At 36.6% G+C, this 20,860-nt stretch overlaps 1 protein-coding gene across 3 annotated transcripts in view; it reads left to right on the top strand.

Annotated features, from left to right (window-relative positions):
• Positions 1-20,860, top strand: part of CCDC91 (coiled-coil domain containing 91) — a 374,289-nt gene that overhangs the window by 243,145 nt on the left and 110,284 nt on the right. For all 3 annotated transcript variants that reach the window (XM_061125198.1, XM_061125199.1, XM_061125200.1), the window contains exons 9-10: positions 20,133-20,225; positions 20,314-20,382. In XM_061125198.1, coding sequence (XP_060981181.1) covers positions 20,133-20,225; positions 20,314-20,382 — 162 coding nt within the window. The remainder of the gene's footprint in view (positions 1-20,132; positions 20,226-20,313; positions 20,383-20,860) is intronic.

Raw genomic sequence — 20,860 nt, forward strand, 5'->3', positions numbered from 1 at the left:
CTACCAAAATCAAAGATGCCACAAAAAAAGAAAACTACAGGTCAGTATCACTGATTAACATAGTTGCAAAAATTCTCAACAAAATTCCAGCAAACAGAATCCAACAACATATTAAAAAGATCATAAGTCATTACCAAGTGCTTTATCCCAGGGATTACAAGGATCCTTCAGTATTCACAAATTAATGTGATACACCATATTAACAAATTGAAAGATGAAAGCCATATGATTATCTCAATAGATTCAGAGACAGCTTTGAGAAAATTCAACAGCCATTTATTTTTTTTTATTTTTTAAGTTTATTTATTATTTTACTTTATAATATTGTACTGGTTTTGCCATACATTGATTTGAATCCTCCATGGGTGTACATGTGTTCCCCATCCTGAACCCCCCTCCCACCTGCCTCCCCATCTCATCCCTCTGGGTGATCCCAGTGCACCAGCCCTGAGCACCCTGTCTCATGCATCAAACTTGGACTGGCGATTCGTTTCACATATGATAATTTACATGTTTCAGTGCCATTCTCCGATATCATCTTGCCCTCGCCCTCTCCCACAGAGTCCAAAAGACTGTTCAATACATCTGTGTCTCTTTTGCTGTCTTGCATACAGGGTTATCATTACCATCTTTCTAAATGCCATATATATGCATTAGGATACTGTATTGGGTTTTTCTTTCTGGCTTACTTCACTCTGTATAAGAGGCTCCAGTTTCATCCACTTTATTAAAACTGATTCAAATGTATTATTTTTAATGGCTGAGTAATATTCCATTGTGTATATGTACCACAGCATTCTTATCCATTCATCTGCTGATGGGCATCTAGGTTGCTTCCATGTCCTGGCTATTGTAAGCAGTGCTGCAATGAACATTGAGGTACATGTGTCTCTTTCAATTCTGGTTTCCTCAGTGTGTATGCCCAGCAGGGGAATTGCTGGGTCATAATGCAGTTCTATTTTCACTTTTTTAAGGAATCTCCACACTGTTCTCCATAGTGGCTGTACTGGTTTGCATTCCCACCAACAGTGTAAGAGGGTTCTGTTTTCTTCACACCCTCTACAGCATTTATTGCTTGTAGACTTTTGGATAGCAGCCATTCTGACCGGCATTTCCGAAGTGGTACCTCATTGTGGTTTTGATTTCCATTGCTCTGATAATGAGTGATGTTGAGCATCTTTTCATGTGTTTGGTAGCTATCTATATGTCTTCTTAGAGAAATGTCTGTTTAGTTCTTTGGCCCACTTTTTGATTGGGTCTTTTATTTTTCTGGAATTGAGCTGTATGAGTTGCTTGTATATTTTTGAGATTAATTCTTTGTCCATTGCTTCGTTTGCTATTATTTTCTCCCATTCTGGAGGCTGTCTTTTCACTTTGCTTATAGTTTCCTTTGTTGTGCAGAAGCTTTTAAAGATAAAAACTCTCCAGAAAGTGGGCATAGAAGGAACATACCTCAACATAATAAAAGCCATGTATGACAAACCCATAGCAAACATTATCCTCAATGGCAAATAACTGAAAGCATTTCCTCTAAAATCAGGAACAAACAAGGGTGCCCACTCTAACCACTATTTTCAACATAGTTTTGGAAGTCCTAGCCACAGCAATCAGAGAAGAAAAAGAAATGAGAGGAATCAGATTGGAAAAGAAGTAAAACTCTCACTGTCTGCAGCTGACATGATCCTCTACATAGAAAGTCCTAAAGACACCACCAGAAAATTACTAGAGCTAATCAATGAATATAGTAAAGTTGCAGGATATAAAATTGACCCACAGAAATACCTTGAATTCCCATACACTAACAATGAGAAAACAGAAAGAGAAATTAAGGAAACAATCACATTCACCATTGCAATGAAAAGAATAAAATACTTTGGAATAAATTTACCCAAAGAAACAAAAGACCTATATATAGAAAACTATAAAACAGTGATGAAAGAAATCAAAGATGACACAAATAGATGGAGAAATATACCATGTTCGTGGGTTGGAAGAATCAATATAGTTAAAATGAGTAAACTACTCAAAGCAATCTATAGATTCAGTGCAATCCCTATCAAGCTACCAATGGTATTTTTCACAGAACTAGAACAAATAATCTCACAATTTGTATGGAAATACAAAATCCTCAAATAGCGAAAGCAATCTTGAGAAAGAAGAATGTAACTAGAGGAATTAACCTGCCTGACTTCAGACTATACTTCAAAGCTCCAGTCATCAAGACAGTGTGGTACTGGCACAAAGACAGAAATATAGATCAACAGAACAAAATAGAAAGCCCAGAGATAAATCCACACCCCTGTGGACACCTTATCGTTGACAAAGGAGGCAAAAATATACAATGGAGAAAAGACAATCTCTTTAACAACTGGTGCTGGGAAAACTGGTCAGCTACCTGTAAAAGAATGAAACTAGAACACTTTCTAACAACATACACAAAAATAAACTCAAAATGGATTAGAGATCTAAATGTAAGACTAGAAACTATAAAACTTTAAGAGGAAAACATAGGCGGAATACTCTCTGACATAAATCACAGCAAGATCCTCTGATCCACCTCCCAGAGTAATGGAAATAAAGGCAAAAATAAATGGGACCTAATTAAACTTAAAAGCTTTTGCACAATGAAGGAAACTGTGAGGTACAAAGACAGCCCTGAGAATGGAAGAAAGTAATAGCAAACGAAGCAACTGACAAAGAACTAATCTCCAAAATATATAAGCAACTCATACAGCTTAATACCAGAAAAATAAATGACCCAATTAAAAAAATGGGCCAAAAAACTAAACAGACATTTCTCCAAAGAAGACATACAGATGGCTAACAAACACATGACAAGATGTTCAACATCAATCATTATCAGAGAAATGGAAATTAAAACCACAATGATGTACCATCTCATGCTGGTCGGAATGGTTGCCATCATAAAGTCCACAAACAATAAATGCTGGAGAGGGTGTGTAGAAAAGGGAACCCTCTCACACTGTTGGTGAGAATGCAAACTAGTGCAGCTGCCATGGAGAACAGTGTGGAGATTCCTCAAAAAACTGGAAATAGGGGGATGGGGAGGGAGGTAGGAGAGGGGGTCAGGATGGGGGACACATGTACACCCATGGCTGATTCCTGTCAATGTATGGCAAAAACCACTACAATAGTGTAAAGTAATTAGCCTCCAATTAAAAGAAATTAAAAAAGAAAAAAAGTACTGGAAATAGAACTGCCATACAACCCAGGTATCCCATTACTGGGCATACACACTGAGGAAACCAGAATTGAAAGAGACACATGTACCCCAAAGTTCATTGAAGCACTGTTTACAATAACTAGGATGTGGAAGCAACCTAGATGTCCATCCGCAGATGAATAGATAAGGAAGTTGTGGTACATATACAGGATGGAATATTACTCAGCTATTCAAAAGAACATACTTGAGTCAGTTCTAATGAGGTGGATGAAACTGGAGACTATTATACAGAGTTAATTAAGCCAGAAAGAGAAACAGCAGTACAGTATATTAATGCATATGTGTGGAATTTAGAAAGATGGTAATGACAACCCTATATGCAAGACAGCAAAAGAGACACAGATGTAAATAACAGACTTTTGGACTCTGTGGGAGAAGGCAAGGGTGGGACAATATGATAGTATAGCACTGAAACATGTATATTGCTATATGTAAAATAGATGAACAGTGCAAATTCAATGCATAGAGCAGGGCACCCAAAGCTGGTGCTCTAGGTCAATGCAGAGGGGTGGGGTGGGGAGGGTGTTGAGAGGGGGCTTCAGGACCGTGGAACACATGTACACCCACGGCAGATTCATGTCGATGTATGGCAAAAACCACCACAATATTGTAAAGTAATTGGTGTCTAATTAAAATAAATAAATTAATTTTTTAAAAAAGAAACTTGCTTATCACTTCTTGGCTGTTGGCTAAGATCAAATGTATTTTAAAAGTCGCTGTAACAATCTGTGATCTTTAGAATACATGAATCTTTCTAGAGTTACTATTAGGTTAGTTTTTCTGTGCTCTTGGGAAGGATGGGTGTAAGTGAAATGTCATTAGAAGATTTGAGCTTAGATAGTCTGTTATGTGCATCATGGTTAGGTCTGGCACAGTTTATTTTGTGACCTAAGTATGTTTTGAAAAATATGGTTTTGTTTTCATTCACAGTTCTCCCTATTGGACTAGCTGTCAATAATACTATTTTCTGCTTTATCAGCATAATTGTAATATTTTCATTAAACTTAGGTGAAGAAAGTTAATCATACTCCTCAATTCTTGGCTTACATGGCCCTTCCCTGTTGTGTCTTACAAGGTCCTTCCCTATGTGTATGTCTGTGCATGTGTAAGTGCATATATGTGTACATTTATAAAATTATACAATTTTTGTCATTCTTCCCTACTCCCAGTGCCTTCCCTCTAATTGGGGGAACCATTTTAATATACGTACTTATTTGAATGTGCTCTTGAAAACTCTGTGTTTTTTGATGTGCATATTTTTTTGTTTTACAAAAATGTTATTATGTATAGAATGCATTGTTTCCTATGCTTGTAAGAGAGATCCACTGAATATTTTGCTTTTAAAATCTGCACCTGATGTTATATGTGCATGTAAATCCTGTGTTTTAATATCAATACATCCACGCTGTGTGGCTTTCAGGGTCTCAGCCCTGTTTCCTGACCAGGGCTTGAACCTGTGACCTTAGCTGCAGAAGCACTGAGTCCAGGGAATTCCCCAAATTTTACTTTTTATAATAAACTATAGAAACCTCATTCTTAACTTAAATTTCTTGTAAGTTTATTTACTTTGGAGATTAACTTTTCAGTAAGTTGCCTATTCATTAACCTTTTTTTTAAACTGAAGTTGATATATTTTTCTTGTCAGTTTGCAGGGGTTCTTTGTAAATTGAAATATTAATCCCTAAAGGCTTTTAGATAAAACAGATTTCTTTCATCTGTAATTGGAATACTAACTTTGTTCTTAGTATCTATTGCTAAAAGCAAATCCTTTATTTTGATGTAATCCAATTAATGTTTTTTGCCTTGTGGTTTGTATTAACTTTAAGAATTTCTTTATTGTCCTTATAGCCAAAGGCATATTGGTACATGTTTTTCTTATTAACTTTATTATTTTACCTTTCACATTTTTGTATTGTATCCCTATCATCTTGCTTTGTTTATCATCTTAGATAAAGATTAGTATCCATTTTTAGGTTTCTCCCTAAAATGAGCCACTTTTCCTAGTAGCATATACTTGGGGAGTCTGATTCCTGGTTAAAAACCTGCATGTGATTTTTTTTTTTTCAGGTCTGACTCTAGGGTATTACAAAGGCTGTACCTGACAGGCCTCAGAGAGAAAACAACTCCCCTCAGTAGACTTGCTACAAACCCGGGGCCCTGTAGCCTTGGCACTCAAGTCCTCAGGCCCCACTGCTGGTCATGCTCTTTACATAGTTGCTTCGGGCTTCCCTGGTGGCTCAGACAGTAAAAAAAAATCCACCTACAGTGCAAGAGACCCGGGTTCGATTCCTGGGTCAGAAAGGGAATGGCTACCTACTCCAATATTCTTGCCTGTAGAATTCCATGGACAAGGGAGCCTGGTGGGCTACTGTCCATGGGGTGGCAAAGAGCCCAACATGACCGAGCAACTAACACTTTCACTGTTCATTTCCACCTTAGGTGCCTTCATTCCTAGGGCTCTTTATCTGTGCCCTGGGCAGAAGTCTTCCTCAGGTGATTCTGCTAAGACCTTCTTACTGGGAGGAGGAGAGAGAAACTTAAAGACACTCTTCCCTACTCTAACTCAGTCTTCATTACATTTCCTCTCCTTCCCTGCCTGGTTTTTCCCTCCCTTCCACCTGAGGGTTCATACAACACCCAGTGACTTTTGTTGGGAGCACCTGCAGCAGTGAGATGACTCCCACTTCTGCACTGATTCACATGAGCTTCACCTTCAGTGCCGTTCCATGGTGCGGGGTGGGGTAGGGGGAGGCAGTGGGTTTTAGCCGCTTGCTTATACTACACCAGTAAGTGATTAAAGGCTTTTTCATTACTGTCATTTTGGCTCACTGTTGGTTGCTTAATCAGCAAGTCTGACACTTGAGAGTTTGCTCCCTTCAGCTCACCTGAGCTCTCGGGAACACTAAGATCAAGGATCTCAAACTAGTTCTTCAATCAGCAGCTTCACTGTCAGCATCACTTGGGAGCAGTTGGAAATGGAAGTTCCCTAGTGCTACTGCAGACTGCTGAATCCAAAACTCTGCTCTTGGGCTGATCAAGCTCATAACAAAGTCTTCACGTGATTCTGATACATGCATAAGTTTGAGAACCACTGACAAAACCTGTTACCCTTTATACATTGTTTTTTGTGGTACTCCTTTAGGTCCTGCTGCCACTATCCTATAGTGCTCAGTCACGTCTGACTCTTTTTTGACCCCATGGACCGTAACCTACCAGGCTCCTCTGTCCATGGAATTTTCTAGACAAGAATACTGGCGTTGGTTGCCACTTCCTACTCCAGTAAATCTTCCCAACCTCAGGGATCGAACTTGCGTCTCTTATTTCTGCTGTATTGGCAGGCAAATTCTTTACCACTAGTGCCACCTGGGATTAAGTTCCCAGGGATACATGGTCTGTCTCTGAGCTTTTTATTCTGTTGCATTAATCTTTCTTTTTTTTGCATAAATATCATGATATTTTATTACTGTGCAGTGTGGTATTTCCCAGGGTGTGGTATGGCAAATTTCTGCTCTTTCCTTTTGATGATTTTTTTTTTCAACATTTTAAATATTTAACTGCTGTCTTGTAGCTGCATGGTTTCTGAAATCTACTATCATTCTCACCCTTTTCCTCTTGTAAATAAAGTATTTCCCTTTTCCCCTTTCCCCTCTTCCTATCCTGGCTTCTTCCATGATTTCTCTCTCTTTTTTTTCCCTTGCCATCTGAATATAATACACATAGGTGTAGGGGTTTTGTAGAATTTTTTTGGTACTTATCTTGCTTGGTGTCCTCTATGCTTCCTGGATCCATGGTTTGGTATTTGTCATTAACTTTAGAAAAATTTTGGCTATTATTTCTTCACATATTCTGCTTTATTCTTCTCTTTTTGGTATTGCAGTTACACATATGTTATGTCGTTTAAAGTTGTCTCATAATTCTCGACTGTTCTACTCTGTATTTTTGTTTTCCTTCCCCCTCCCCCACCCTTTGTACTTAAGTCTAGGAAGTTTTCATTGGCCTATCTTCTTTCTTTGGTTAGGTTGACTCTGCTGATGAACCCATCAAAGGCATTCTTTCTTTCTGTTTTTATTTCTAGTATTTCCCTTTGTTTCTTCCTTGGAGTTTCTATCTGTACTTTATTTACCTGTTCTTGCATGTTATTTTCTTTTTCCATTAGCTTCCTCAACATATTTAATCATTTTTATTTTAAATTTCAGGTCTGATAATTCAGAAACCTCTGACACATCTGAAACTGGTTCTGATGCTTTTTTTTTGTTCCTTCAGACTTTTTAGCCTTTCAGTATGCCTTAATTTTTTGTTAAAAAATGATTTTTTATCTATGCATGGTGACTGATATTAGATTTATTATAGTGAAAATATCTGAGTATATACAGGTATCAAATCAATATATTGAATACCTGAAATTAATATAGTGTTATATGTCAGTTATACTTCAATTAAAAAAAAAAGACGAACATGTTATATCACGTAATCAGAATTGAGGTAGACTCTTAAGGGGCCTCATCGGTGTCTCAGACGGTAAAGAATCTGCCTGAAATGCGGGAGTCCCGGGTTTAATCCCTGGGTCAGGAAGATCCCCTGGAGAAGGGATTGGCTACCCACTCCAGTATACTTGTCTGGAGACTTTCTTGGACCGAGGAGCCTGAGTCGGAGACAACTGAGCCGCTAACAAATTTAAAGGGAGGTTTTCTTAATTTGTCTAGGAATGAGTAGCTGTGTTTAATGTTTTTTGTTGCTGTAGATTTTTTGCTAGAGGGTTCGGATTCCTCAGAGTTTTTGTTTGTCTGTCTCCCCTCTTGTGTTTCGCTTCTCTAAGACCCCCTCCTTAAGAAGAGTTTGTGTCTTACTGCTCTTTCAACTGTTATCCACTCTGATTTACTAGAACCTTATTGGTTTTGGAGAAAGAAGTGGCAACCCAGTTCAGTATTCTTGCCTGGAGAATTCCATGAACAGAGGAGCCTGGCTGGCTACAGTCCATGGGTTCGCAAAGAGTCGGACACAACTGGGCGACTCTCACTCACTCACCTATTGGTTTGGTGATACAAGGCATTTGAGAGCGAAAGTATTCTGTAATTGATTAAATTTTCATCCTTTAATGAGCCTGTGACCTTCACAAGTGTTTGTTGGCTTTCCCCTCTCTTTTATGTGAGTCAAGAAGGGTTGAGGGAGCTGGAATCTTGGTAAGGCCCTTTGCCCAGGCTTAAGGTTTTATAAGGTTTTGATAAAGTCTTTTCACCTAAAGCATAGACTTTTGTTATGGAGAATGAAGGGAATGGCTACCCACTCCAGTATTCTTGCCTGGAGAATTCCATGGACAGAGGAGACTGTCCATGGGGTCGCAAAGAGTCAAACACAGCTCAGCAACTTTCATTTCATTTCATGCTCTCAGAATAATTCACAGTGGTTACTTTTTCTACTCCCTTCAACAGAACATGCAGGGAAATTTCTTGGCTTTTCATTCTGAGATTCTGATGCCGTTTCTGTGGGGAGAACCCATTAAACTGTGTGCAACCCCCTAAACCATCAGCTGGCAGAGTTCTCACTCTCATACTCACCCTCACTCAGCCTCAAGCAGTTCCTCAAATTTGCCATCTAACTGCCTACCAGTTTATATATATCCAGTAGCTTCTGCTCTTGGTAAGATGATCTTGGTTGTGCTCTGGATTTGCCTAGTTGTAAATTGATCTTGATGGTGGGGATGGGATGATTTGCTTTATCCTGGTTCTCTGATAGATCTAAGCATGTCATTGATCTTTAGTTTGTTTCAGCTTTTTTCTTGTTCAAGGATCACGTTGATCTTCCAGGCTCTTTACACATCAAAGCTGAAACCAAACGTGTGAATATACAATTTCATTATCTATTTTAGCAAGTGTCTTATCCATTATACTTTTTCTTAGATTTAAGCTTCTACTGAAGCTTATTCCTACAAATAAGACCAATAAAAGCATAGTTGACTCTAGTTGAAATAGCGAAGGGGATGTCTAGTGCTCTGTTGGGCAGAATTTGAAAACCCCCCAGTCCTTACTATAAACTAATCAAGACCAGGTCTGAACTCTTCTGAATATTTTACTGATTTTTGTCAATCATTCTGTCTCTAATTGATGTTGGGAGTTAATGGTGTGTTTTTTATAATATGCTGATTCATTATCATTCACAGTATTGACTGTATATCCTCATATACTTCATAGATACATAGTTTATTTGGGGGGAAATAATGGAATATGTTTTATTTTAAAATATGTATTGTATAAAACTGTAGAAAATAAAATATTCTGCTTAAAAAATTTCCCCCTGTTATCTGGAGAATATGTTTTTCTTTCATATGGAAGAGAAAGAGGCACTGTCTTTTTATTTTCTATATTCTTTCTCTATGTGTAATCTTTTTTAAAAATATGGCAAAGGTATTTGATGTGATTGTTTCATTTCCCATCTAAAAGATACTAAATATGTGATAATCTTTCCCAAGGTATTATCCTCAAATCTGCATTTCATAATAATTATAAAGTTTGTATGAGAAAATTGCCAGACCTTTCTTAAGTCTTCCAACTTCAGAGTCTTAAAACTTTCAGCTAAATTTTGAGGAGTGGGGCTGGGAGTCTGATATATAATTCTTTTTATTGACTTTCCAATTTCTGTCATGTTATATATGCTTCTGACCTGTTTTTCAACTGAACTAGTAATTTAGTCCATTACTGGTCTGTGTAAATCTTAGCCACAGCTATTTCCCAAGGTGGTTTGGGGTCTAACGAGTGGTTGGTGTTGATGTCCAGCAGGAAATCTTGCAAACCAGATGATTGGTGTGGTTCAAACCGTAACCTTGTTAAAGCATTGGTCAGGTTGCACTTAGAGCTATTTAATTAGTTTGCCAATAATATTTGTGTACAATTTTTAGGTGACCACTATTTTTTTTCCTTTCATCATAGGAAAAACTCAGTTGCTTGTTGTTATCAGAGTCAGATATTAATCCAGTACATTTTTTCCCATTAGTTTATCTTTAGGCAGGCATTATAATAACTGTTAGATCTTCCTTTGAATACTAGTATCTATAATGGTGTTGTCAACTTGAATTGAAAGTTTTTAATATATCAAGCACTGTACTATAAAGGTTTTTTAAAAGTATAAGAACATTCTCTGCCTTTGAGAAAGTAATAGCCTTATTATGAGAGACAGCTGTAAAATGAATTACAATAAAATAAACAATGCATTAATTATAGAAACAAAATGCTCTAAGATTGTAGATAAGAGAGTAGGAAATTCTGTCTGAGTCTTCAAGAAAGAATTTAAAAGAGGTAACGTTTTAATAGGGAAAAGATTTGTTTTTGACTGGAATAGGAAAGTCAAGCTATCTCAAAGGGACAAAACTAGTATGAGTTAAAAATTAATTTAAAATGTATGTATACTTTTTTCTTCAAATTTATTGAAATATAATTCACATCAATAAAATATGTACCCTTTTAGATGTACAATTCTTTGGCTTTTGACAGACATGAACATTTTTACAACTAGCACTTAAAACAAGAATAAAATAAAACATTTCCATTACCCTTCCAGAATCCTTTCATGTTCATTTATAGTCAGTATATACATGTATTTGTAGTAGAATTTTTGTGGGGAAAGTCAACTTATACATTATTTCTTTCATGGATTGTCCTTATAGTGTTATATCAAAAAAACATTGCCTTACCCAAGGCCATCTAGGTTTTTTCCTAAGTTATCATCTAGGAGTTTTGTAAATTCTGTGTTTTAAATTTAGGTCTATGATCCACTTTGAGTTAATTTTTGTGAATAGAGTGAGATCTGTGTCTAGATTCATATTTTTGCATGCGGATGTCCAATCATTCTAGCAACACTTGTAAAGACTGTAACACTGTATTGATTTTGCATCTCTGTCAAAGATCAGTTGACTGCATTCATAGGGGTCTATTTCTGAACTGTTATGTTCCATTTATCTCTTTGTCTATTTTTTGCCATTACCACACTATCTTGATTATGGTGGCTTTATAGTACATCTTGAAGTCAGAGAGTATGAGCACTCCAACTTTGTTCTTCTTTAATACTGTATTGGTCATTCTGGTTTTTTTTCTTTCTTTCTTTCTTTCTTTCCATATCTTTAAAAATCTCTTTGTCCATATCCACAAAATACCTTGCTGGGATGTTGACTGAGATTACATTGTGTTTATACATCAAGTTGGAAAGAACTGACATATTGACAGCATTCAGTCTTCCTTACATGAACACAGAAAATATATTTTGATTTGTTTAATTGTTCTTTGATACCTTTCATCAGAATTTGTAGTCTTTCTCATATAGCTCTTATACAGATCATGGTGGATTTATGCCTAACTTTTTCATTTTGTGGGTGATAATGTAAAATGTACTGTGACTTTGTCTTTTCATACTGTTCATGGGGTTCTCAATGCAAGAATACTGAAGTGGTTTGCCATTTTCTTCTCTGGTATACTTCGTTTTGTCAGAACTCTCTACCATGACCCATCCATTTTGGGTGGCCCTGTTGGTTTTCCAGTAGTCATGTACGGATGTGAGAGTTGGACCATAAATGAAGCTGAGCACTGAAGAATTGATGCTTTTGAACTGTGGTGTTGGAGAAGACTCTTGAGAGCCCCTTGGACAGCGAGGAGATCCAATCAGTCAATCCTAAAGGAAATCAGTCCTGAATATTCACTGGAAAGACTGATGCTGAAGCTGAAACTCCAATGCTTTGGCCACCTGATGCGAAGGACTGACTCATTGGAAAAGACTCTGATGTTGGGAAAGATTGAAGGCAGGAGGAGAGGGGGATGACAGAGGATGAGATGGCTGGATGGCATCACTAACTTGATGGACATGAGTTTGAGCAAGCTCTGGAAGTTGATGATGGACAGGGAAGCCTGGCATGCTGCAGGCAGTGGGGTCGCAAAGAGTCAAACACAACTGAGCAACTGAACTGAACTGATTGTGACTTTGATTTTAAAGTTTTTTGCTGTATAGGAAAGGGATTGGCTTTTGTGTATTAATCTTATATACTACAGTGTTATAATTGTTTATCAGTTCCAGGAATTTTTTAGTTATTTCTTCCAGATTTTCTACAAAGATGATCATGCTGTCTGTGAAGAAAGACAGCCTAATCTTCTCCCTTTTTATCTCCGATATTTACTGTGTTTCATTAGCTAAGACATCTAGTTCAGTGATGAAAAGCAGAGGTAAGAGGCATCATCCTTGCCTTCTTCCTCAGTTTTTGCTTCATCAATTCATATTACTTCCTCAGATCAAACACCTGTTTAAGTTGGAGGAATAACCTGATTGCTTCCATTCTTTATGCATATTAGAAATTATGTCTATTTGATGAAATAAATTTAGTATAATCTATCTTTAGTCTTGGGCTTCCCTGGTGGCTCAGATGGTAAGGAACCTGCCTGCAATGCAGGAGACTTTGGTTCAATCCCTTTGTTGGGAAGATACCCTGGAGAAAGTGAATGGCTACCCACTTTAGTATTCTTGCCTGAAAAGTTCCATGGACAGAGGAACCTGGCCATCTATAGTCCATTGAGTTGCAATCAGACACGACTGAGGAACTTAACACACACACATCTTTGGTCTTATTTTATTCACTTTAAGAAGTTTATTGATATTACTGAGTTTGTGGTAAAACTGTTTTAAGTAGATCTTATAGTTCATCTTATTTATGTTTCTTTTCAAATAATATTTAATGTGTTAGCCCATGAAGAGATGAAGCAGCTGTAACTCATGTTATATTAAGACATTTTTTTGAATTTATTTAGTATCCATCAAATCATGTTAACATGAACATGTGCTTTAAGACCACCCTTCAGGCTTCCCTTGTGGCTCTGCTGTAAAGAATCCTCCTACAATGCGGGAGACCTGGGTTCGATCCTTGGGTTGGAAAGATCCCCTGGAGAAGGGAAAGGTTACCCATTCCAGCATTCTGACCTGGAGAATTCTGTGGACTGAATAGTCTGTGCCATCACAAAGTGTCAGACATGACCGAGAGACTTTCACTTTCACCAGACCTCTTGATCTTTTTTCAATGTTTATACTTATTGGAATGTGAAAGAAGATACCTTTTGAATTTGCTGTACAGAATATATATACATGTAAAATAATGTGAAGTTTGTGGACTTGTGATAAATTGATAACTGTATACCTGAGCATGAACTTCTCTGAGTCCTTAGTCAAAAATTTGATGTTCAAAATCTAAGTATGATTGTGATTAAATCTGTTTACAGTGTCTCCTATGAGTCACATTACAGGAAAGAGGAATTTTTTTCTTTTCTTTTTTTGCAAAAATCATGTGAAAACCACATAACCTGTATATTTATATTTGAGTCTATATCAAAATTTTTTCTCTTGGAAAAATTTCTTCCATAAGAGGGGAAAAGAATAACCCACCTCTGAATGCCTTTTGTTTTAGGCTGAATTTCAAAGGGCTGTTCTTGGTATTGTTACACTAAGCACCTATTCTGTAAGATTAACGGGACTCTGTAGTTTGTATTTATTTCTTTAATTTGCTTTAAAAATGACTAAAATTTCAGTATAGTTTTAAGAAGCAATCAATAGGATATTTTAGATAATCAGAGTATAGTAAGCTCTTCAGTGTTTCTAAATGAGATTTACTGGTTTAGATTTCAATTAATTTTCATAATGCCTTTCAAAGTTTGTAAGGCTATGTCTTGCAAATTCTGTAGAAAGGACCTCGTTGTTTCAAAACTGTAAATATTTGAAGAGTCATATGATTAAATATTTTCATTGATTCAATTCTGACTCTGAGGTATGTAACAAGAGGTGTTCAGAACATCCTCACCTTGGAATGGTCTGCTAGTAAGGTACAAAGACTGTACTGATTTTCCCTTATATCATCAAAATCCATGTTCTACTTCCATGGTGCTAAACTTTAATTTAGACAAGTAGGGAATTCTCTCTTGAGGCAGGCAACAGAAGTAATACAGGCAATCTCCAGATATGCTTTATATTGTATTTTAGATTTAATAAAGAGAGTCTGAAAGCTTTTTGGCCAAATTATCTCTCAATACTTTTTAATTTCTACCTTAATATGATTAAATAATGAAAATAATCTCTGGCCCAGAGAGGAAAGGTATTCCTACATTTGAAGAACCTGTCAGTGAAAAACCTCAAATCCAATGCACCTTCTACTTACTACACTCTCCTACAAAAGTTGAAAAAAGAGCTCCAATGATTTTTCTTCTTATACAGATAATACTATGAATAGTAATAGTTGAAAAGGAGTAGTTAAAGTATAGTATCAGAAGTAGAAGTAGCATTTTTAAAGATGTTCAAATGCTTAGTTATTAGAAAAATGCAAGTAAAGGCCACAATGAGATTGCTAAAATGACTATCTATTCAGTTAAGTTGCTCAGTCCAACTCTATGCAACCCCATGGACTGTAGTACACCAGGTTCCCTGTCCAGCACCAACTCCTGGAGCTTGCTCAAACTCATGTGCATTGAGTCAGTGATGCCATCCATCTCATCCTCTATCATCCCCTTCTGCTGCCTTCAATCTATCCCAGCATCAGGGTCTTTTCCAGTGAGTCAGTTCTTCCCATAAGGTGGCCAAAGTATTGGAGTCTCAGCTTCAGCATCAGTCCTTCAAATGAATATTCAGGACTGATTTCCTTTAGGATTGACTGATTGGATCCCCTTGCAGTCCAAGAGCCTCTCAAGAGTCTTCTCCAGCACCACAGTTCAATAGCATCAATTCTTCACCGCTCGGCTTTGTGGTCCAACTCTCACATCCATACATGACTACTGGAAAAAACATAGCTTCAACTAGATGGACCTTTGTCAGCAAAGCAGTGTCTCTGCTTTTTAATATGCTGTCTAGATTGGTCATCACTTTCCTTCCATGAAGTAAGCGTCTTTTAATTTCATAGCAGCAGTCACCATCTGCAGTGATTTTGGAGCCCCCCAAAATAAAGTCTCTCACTGTTTCCACTCTTTTCCCATCTGTTTGCCATGAAGTGATAGGACCAGATGCTGTGATCTTAGTTTTCTGAATATTGAGTTTTAAGCCAACTTTTTCACTCTCCTCTTTTACTTTCATCAAGAGGCTCTTTAGTTCTTCTTTGCTTTCTGCCATAAGGGTGGTGTCGTCTGCATGTCTGAGGTTATTGATATCTCTCCCTGCAATCTTGATTCCAGCTTGTGCTTCCTCCAGTCCAGCATTTCTCATGATGTACTCTGCATATAAGTTAAATAAGTAGGGTGACAATATACAGTCTTGACGTACTCCTTTCCTATTTGGAACCAGTCTATTGTTCCATGTCCAGTTCTAACTGTTGCTTCCTGACCTGCATATAGGTTTCCAAAGAAGCAGGTCAGGTGGTCTGGTATTCCCATCTCTTTCAGAATTTTCCACAGTTTATTGTGATCCACAGAGTAAAAGGCTTTGGCATAGTCAATAAAACAGAAATAGATGTTTCTCTGGAACTCTCTTGCTTTTTCGATGATCCAGCAGATGTTGACCATTTGATCTCTGGTTCCTATGCCTTTTCTAAAACCAGCTTGAACATCTGGAAGTTCACAGTTCACCTATTGTTGAAGTCTGGTTTCGAGAATTTTGAGCATTACTTTACTAGCACGGGAGATGAGTGCAATTGTGCGGTAGTTTGAGCATTCTTTGGGATTGCCTTTCTTAGGGATTGGAATGAAAACTGACCTTTTCCAGTCCTGTGACCCCTGCTGAGTATTCCAAATTTGCTGACATATTGAGTGCAGCACTTTCACAACATCATCTATTAGGATTTGAAATAGCTCAACTGGAATTCCGTCACCTCCACTAGCTTTGTTTGTAGTGATAAATCCTAAGGCCCACTTGACTTCACATTCCAGGATGTCTGGCTCTAGGTGAGTGATCACACCATCGTGGTTATCTGGGTCGTGAAGATCTTTTTTGTACAGTCCTTCTGTGTATTCTTGCCATTTCTTCTTAATATCTTCTGCTACTGTTAGGTCCATACCATTTCTGTCCTTTATCGAACCCATCTTTGCATGTAATGTTCCCTTGGTATCTCGAATTTTCTTGAAGAGATCTCTAGTCTTTCCCATTCTGTTGTTTTCCTCTATTTCTTTGCATTGATCACTAAGGAAGGCTTTCTTATCTCTCCTGGCTATTCTTTGGAACTCTGCATTCAGATGGGAATATCTTTCCTTTTCTCCTTTGTTTTTTGCTTCTCTTCTTTTCACAGCTATTTGTAAGGCCTCCTCAGACAACCATTTTGCCTTTTTGCATTTCTTTTCCATGGGGATGGTCTTGCTGCTTGTCTCCTGTACAGTGTCATGAACCTCCATCCATAGTTTTTCATCAGGCACTCTGTCCATCAGATCTAGTCCCTTAAATCTATTTCTCACTTTCACTGTATAGTCATAAGGGGTTTGATTTAGGTCATACCTGAATGGTCTAATGGTTTTCCCTGCTTTCTTCAATTTAAGTCAGAATATGGCAATAAGGAGTTCATGATCTGAGCCACAGTCAGCTCCCAGTCTTCTTTTTGCTGACTGTATAGAGCGTCTCCATCATGGCTCAAAGAATATAGTCAGTCTGATTTTGGTGTTGACCATCTGGTGATGTCCATGTGTAGAGTCTTCTCTTGTGTTGTTGGAAGAGGGTGTTTGCTATGACCAGCGTGTTCTCTTGGCAAAACTCTATTAGCCTTTGCGCAGCTTCATTCCATACTCCAAGGCCAAATTTGCCTGTTACTCCAGGTGTTTCTTAACTTCCTACTTTTGCATTCCAGTCTCCTATAATGAAAAGGACATCTTTTGGGGATGTTAGTTCTAAAAGGTCTTGTAGGTCTTCATAGAACTGTTCAACTTCAGCTTCTTCAGCATTACTGGTTGGGGCATAGGCTTAGATTACCATGATATTGAATGGTTTGCCTTGGAAATGAACAGAGATCATTCTGTCGTTTTTGAGATTGCATCCAAGTACTGCATTTCAGGCTCTTTTGTTGACCTTGATGGCTACTCCATTTCTTCTAAGGGATTCCTGCCCACTGTAGTAGATATAATGGTCATCTGAGTTAAATTCACCCATTCCAGTCCATCTTAGTTCACTGATTCCTAGAATGTTGACATTCACTCTTGCCATCTCCTGTTTGACCACTTCCAATTTGCCTTGTTTCATGAACCTAACATTCCAGGTTCCTATGCAATATTGCTGTTTACAGCATCGGACCTTGCTTCTATCACCAGTCACATCCACAACTGGGTATTATTTTTCCTTTGGTTCCATCCCTTCATTCTTTCTGGTGTTATTTCTGCACTGATCTCCAGTATTACTTTGCTAGCGTGTGAAATAAGTGCAGCTGTCCTGTAGTTTAAACATTGTTTGGCATTTCCTTTCTTTGGGATTGGAATGAAAACTGACCTTCTCCCATACTATTCAATATCTTTTTCAATCATCTTTCCTAATACAAGGGATATTTGTTCAAAGAATCTTTTTAATATTATTCTGAAAAAAACAAAATCAAAAGCAGATTTTTCAAATCCTTTTAAAGCCAAATGGAAGTGAGGTCTTACCAGTTATAAGACTTACATCATGTAGATTTAGTAACTAGGTAATACTGACACTGCTTTTAGCTATTAAATTATTATTACTGCTGAAATTGTGTATATAGATATAATTTTTTCTGAAGCTCTTCCTTCAAGACCTGAAAATTTCTTAGCCTCTCTGTGTCTTACATAACTCAGTCTGAAAATGAGGAAGACTGTCGTTCAGTTTAGCAGTTTCTTGTGTTTTTTATGGTACAGTTACATGTAAAACACTCATAACAGTGTCTGAAACTGTAAAGTGCTCAAAAATGTTAGCTATTATTTTATATGTTTGTGTATATGTATACACACACACACGCACACACACATATATATATATATGGTAGTTACTTTGTATTTTCTCCAGTAGGTCTATAATTTTACTTATGGTGTATTTTATGTAGGGTGCTTCTTCAAATGATTATCCTGTGTTTATTTTGGCCCAAACAAACTCAAAAATAATGTTTTATTATAGTGTACTTCAAAATTAAGAAATGAAGTTCATAAATGAATTTTCTAATCCTTGCATTGTCATTTTTAGCTACTGTATCGTCTTTTACTAGTTCTTGTTGGATCCTTGGAGAAATGTGGCTTCTTTGTTGTTTAGTCGCTAAGTCTTGTCCAATTCTTTGTGACCCCATGGACTGTAGCCCACTAGGCTTCCCTTTTCATGGAGTTTCTCAGGCAAGAGTACTGGAGAGGACTGGCATTTCCTTCTCTAGGGAATCTTCCCGACTCAGGGATTGGACCCACATCTCCTGTATTGGCAGGTGGATTCCTTATTACTGTGCCACAAGAGAAGCATCAGAGAAATGTGGCCTACTTATAGTTAATTACTTACTGATTTCCATTAGTCTGATTTATTAACTTAACTGTTCATTTTAAGGAGAAATCACTTTCAATATTATTGAGGACGTAAAAATTTCTTCTGTAGTTTAATTCTGGTAATTTCTACTTGTTCCATTTTTGCTATGTTTACCCTCATCTCAAGCCTAAATTGAATATTTTCAGTCTCAAGTGAGAATTGTATTTACCATTTTTGTGTCTAATTATTTGCCTGGTTAAACATTTTATCATGTGTGTTTTGTAAAGAGTATTAGATGTTGTTTCTGACTTTATGAAATTCTGTGTGCATTTAGACTTTCAAAGAATATAATGTTAAAGTCTTAATCATTATATATCATATTCTAGGCCTACTGATTTATTAATCAAATGATTTCCACAAATTCATAGGATACCAACAATTTTTCCTCATGGTGTCATGATTTATCTCACAGTTTAGATTTGTTTTTAAAGAAAAATCACATTTTTCTTGTAATTTTTCTTATTGTCTTGAAAAATTAAGATAAAAGCATTACAATTAAAAATAGGAATCATAGATTATCTTAACTATTTGGTCACTTACTCTCAACTTAGATTACCTGCCTAAAAGCAATTTTATATCAGAACAACTTTGAATGACATGGATCTGTTTTAAAATACTGGGTATCAGAAATTGGTTCATATTTAAAGGAGGCTTTTATGTAAATAGCATTCTAAATCTGAGAAAATATCTTATTTGCCTTTAGTAACTGAGGAGAAATCTGTGTGAATGGGAATACATATGTTTTGCTTTCCCTGAGAGTGCTGTTCAGAACAAGTATCTGGCTTATCTATATTGAAGGTGTTGAGGTCATAGAGGTCAAATTTTCTCAACAAAACTTCATTCAAACTCCCAAGTTTGAATAATGATAATTTGATGATGACTCTATGTGCTTTTTTACTACTACGGTTGAATAAAAATGAATACATGAACTCTGTTTTCTTTAACATTAGCTATCACAATAATATTCCTTTGACTACTTTCATAGATTTATCTATTTATTTTTGAATCTGTAGTAAAATCTTAGAATGAGACTAATGATCTTTCGATTTCTTTAATAGTACTTTACTAGAAACACAAATATTCTATTAGGATAATTTTTCATCAGGCAGACATCAGTTATAATCTGATTGCTCTCACTGCAAGCTAATAATAATAATTTTAGTGAATATATTTTCCAAGTTTAATTTTGGAAAAGGACATTTTATCATTTTCTGATTCACTTCATAGTTGGAATATCTTTCAAATTAGATTTCACGTCATCTGCTATATGAAAAGAGTATGTCTTGACTGATGAAAGATATGGGAATTCAGATTTTTTGGCTCCTAAGCCCTTATTTTAGCCAACTTTCTTATTTCCCCTGGTAACTACTTCAAATGAACTCTGCCAACTGTTCTCTGTGTTGATAGGTTATCTATCTCAGAGCCATAATCTTAATGCAGTTAACTTTCCTTGTAGCATCAGAGGCTCCTTGAAATGCTTGACACAGAGAAGGAACTATTAAAAGAAAAAATAAAGGAAGCTTTGACTCAGCAATCTCAAGAACAGAAGGTAATATTTTAATTTTGCTTAGAATGTGGAAAGAATGTTCTGTTGCCCCAAATAATACTGTAATGTCTAACTGTCTTATCATTTACAGGAAATATTGGAAAAATGTTTGGAGGAAGAAAGGCAAAAAAATAAAGAAGCATTAATATCTGCTGCAAAGGTATTTCTATCTGAAAAGTTTATTGTGAAGTTTAATTCTAATACTTTTTATTAGTTCAATTGTTTTTATGTTTACCCCCACCTCAAAGCCTAAACTGAATGTTGTTGGTCTCATGTAAGAATTGTTTTTGTTATATGCCTAAGTATTTACCTGGTATAGACCCATCAGTCATAAATTTCTTTGTAAGTAAGTGGAATTAATAAACTGAGTTCATTAATGGTATAGTCAGTCTACTTTTAAAATATTTCATTCCAGAAAATTCAAGAATTTTTTCCTCTTCTGCTGTTTTTATTCTTACTAAACATACATTACACAAGATAATGATATTGAAATGCTTTACATTTAGATTATCAATCATATGTTTAAAACAATACATCTACATAGGAGCACCAATATCCACTTGGTATTTGACAGGTATCCCACAAGTATTGAGTGTACTGTTTATTTGTATGTACATATGTGTTTATAAAGGTGTATG

Source organism: Dama dama, chromosome 22 (assembly GCF_033118175.1).
Source record: "Dama dama isolate Ldn47 chromosome 22, ASM3311817v1, whole genome shotgun sequence".
NCBI lineage: Eukaryota > Metazoa > Chordata > Mammalia > Artiodactyla > Cervidae > Dama > Dama dama.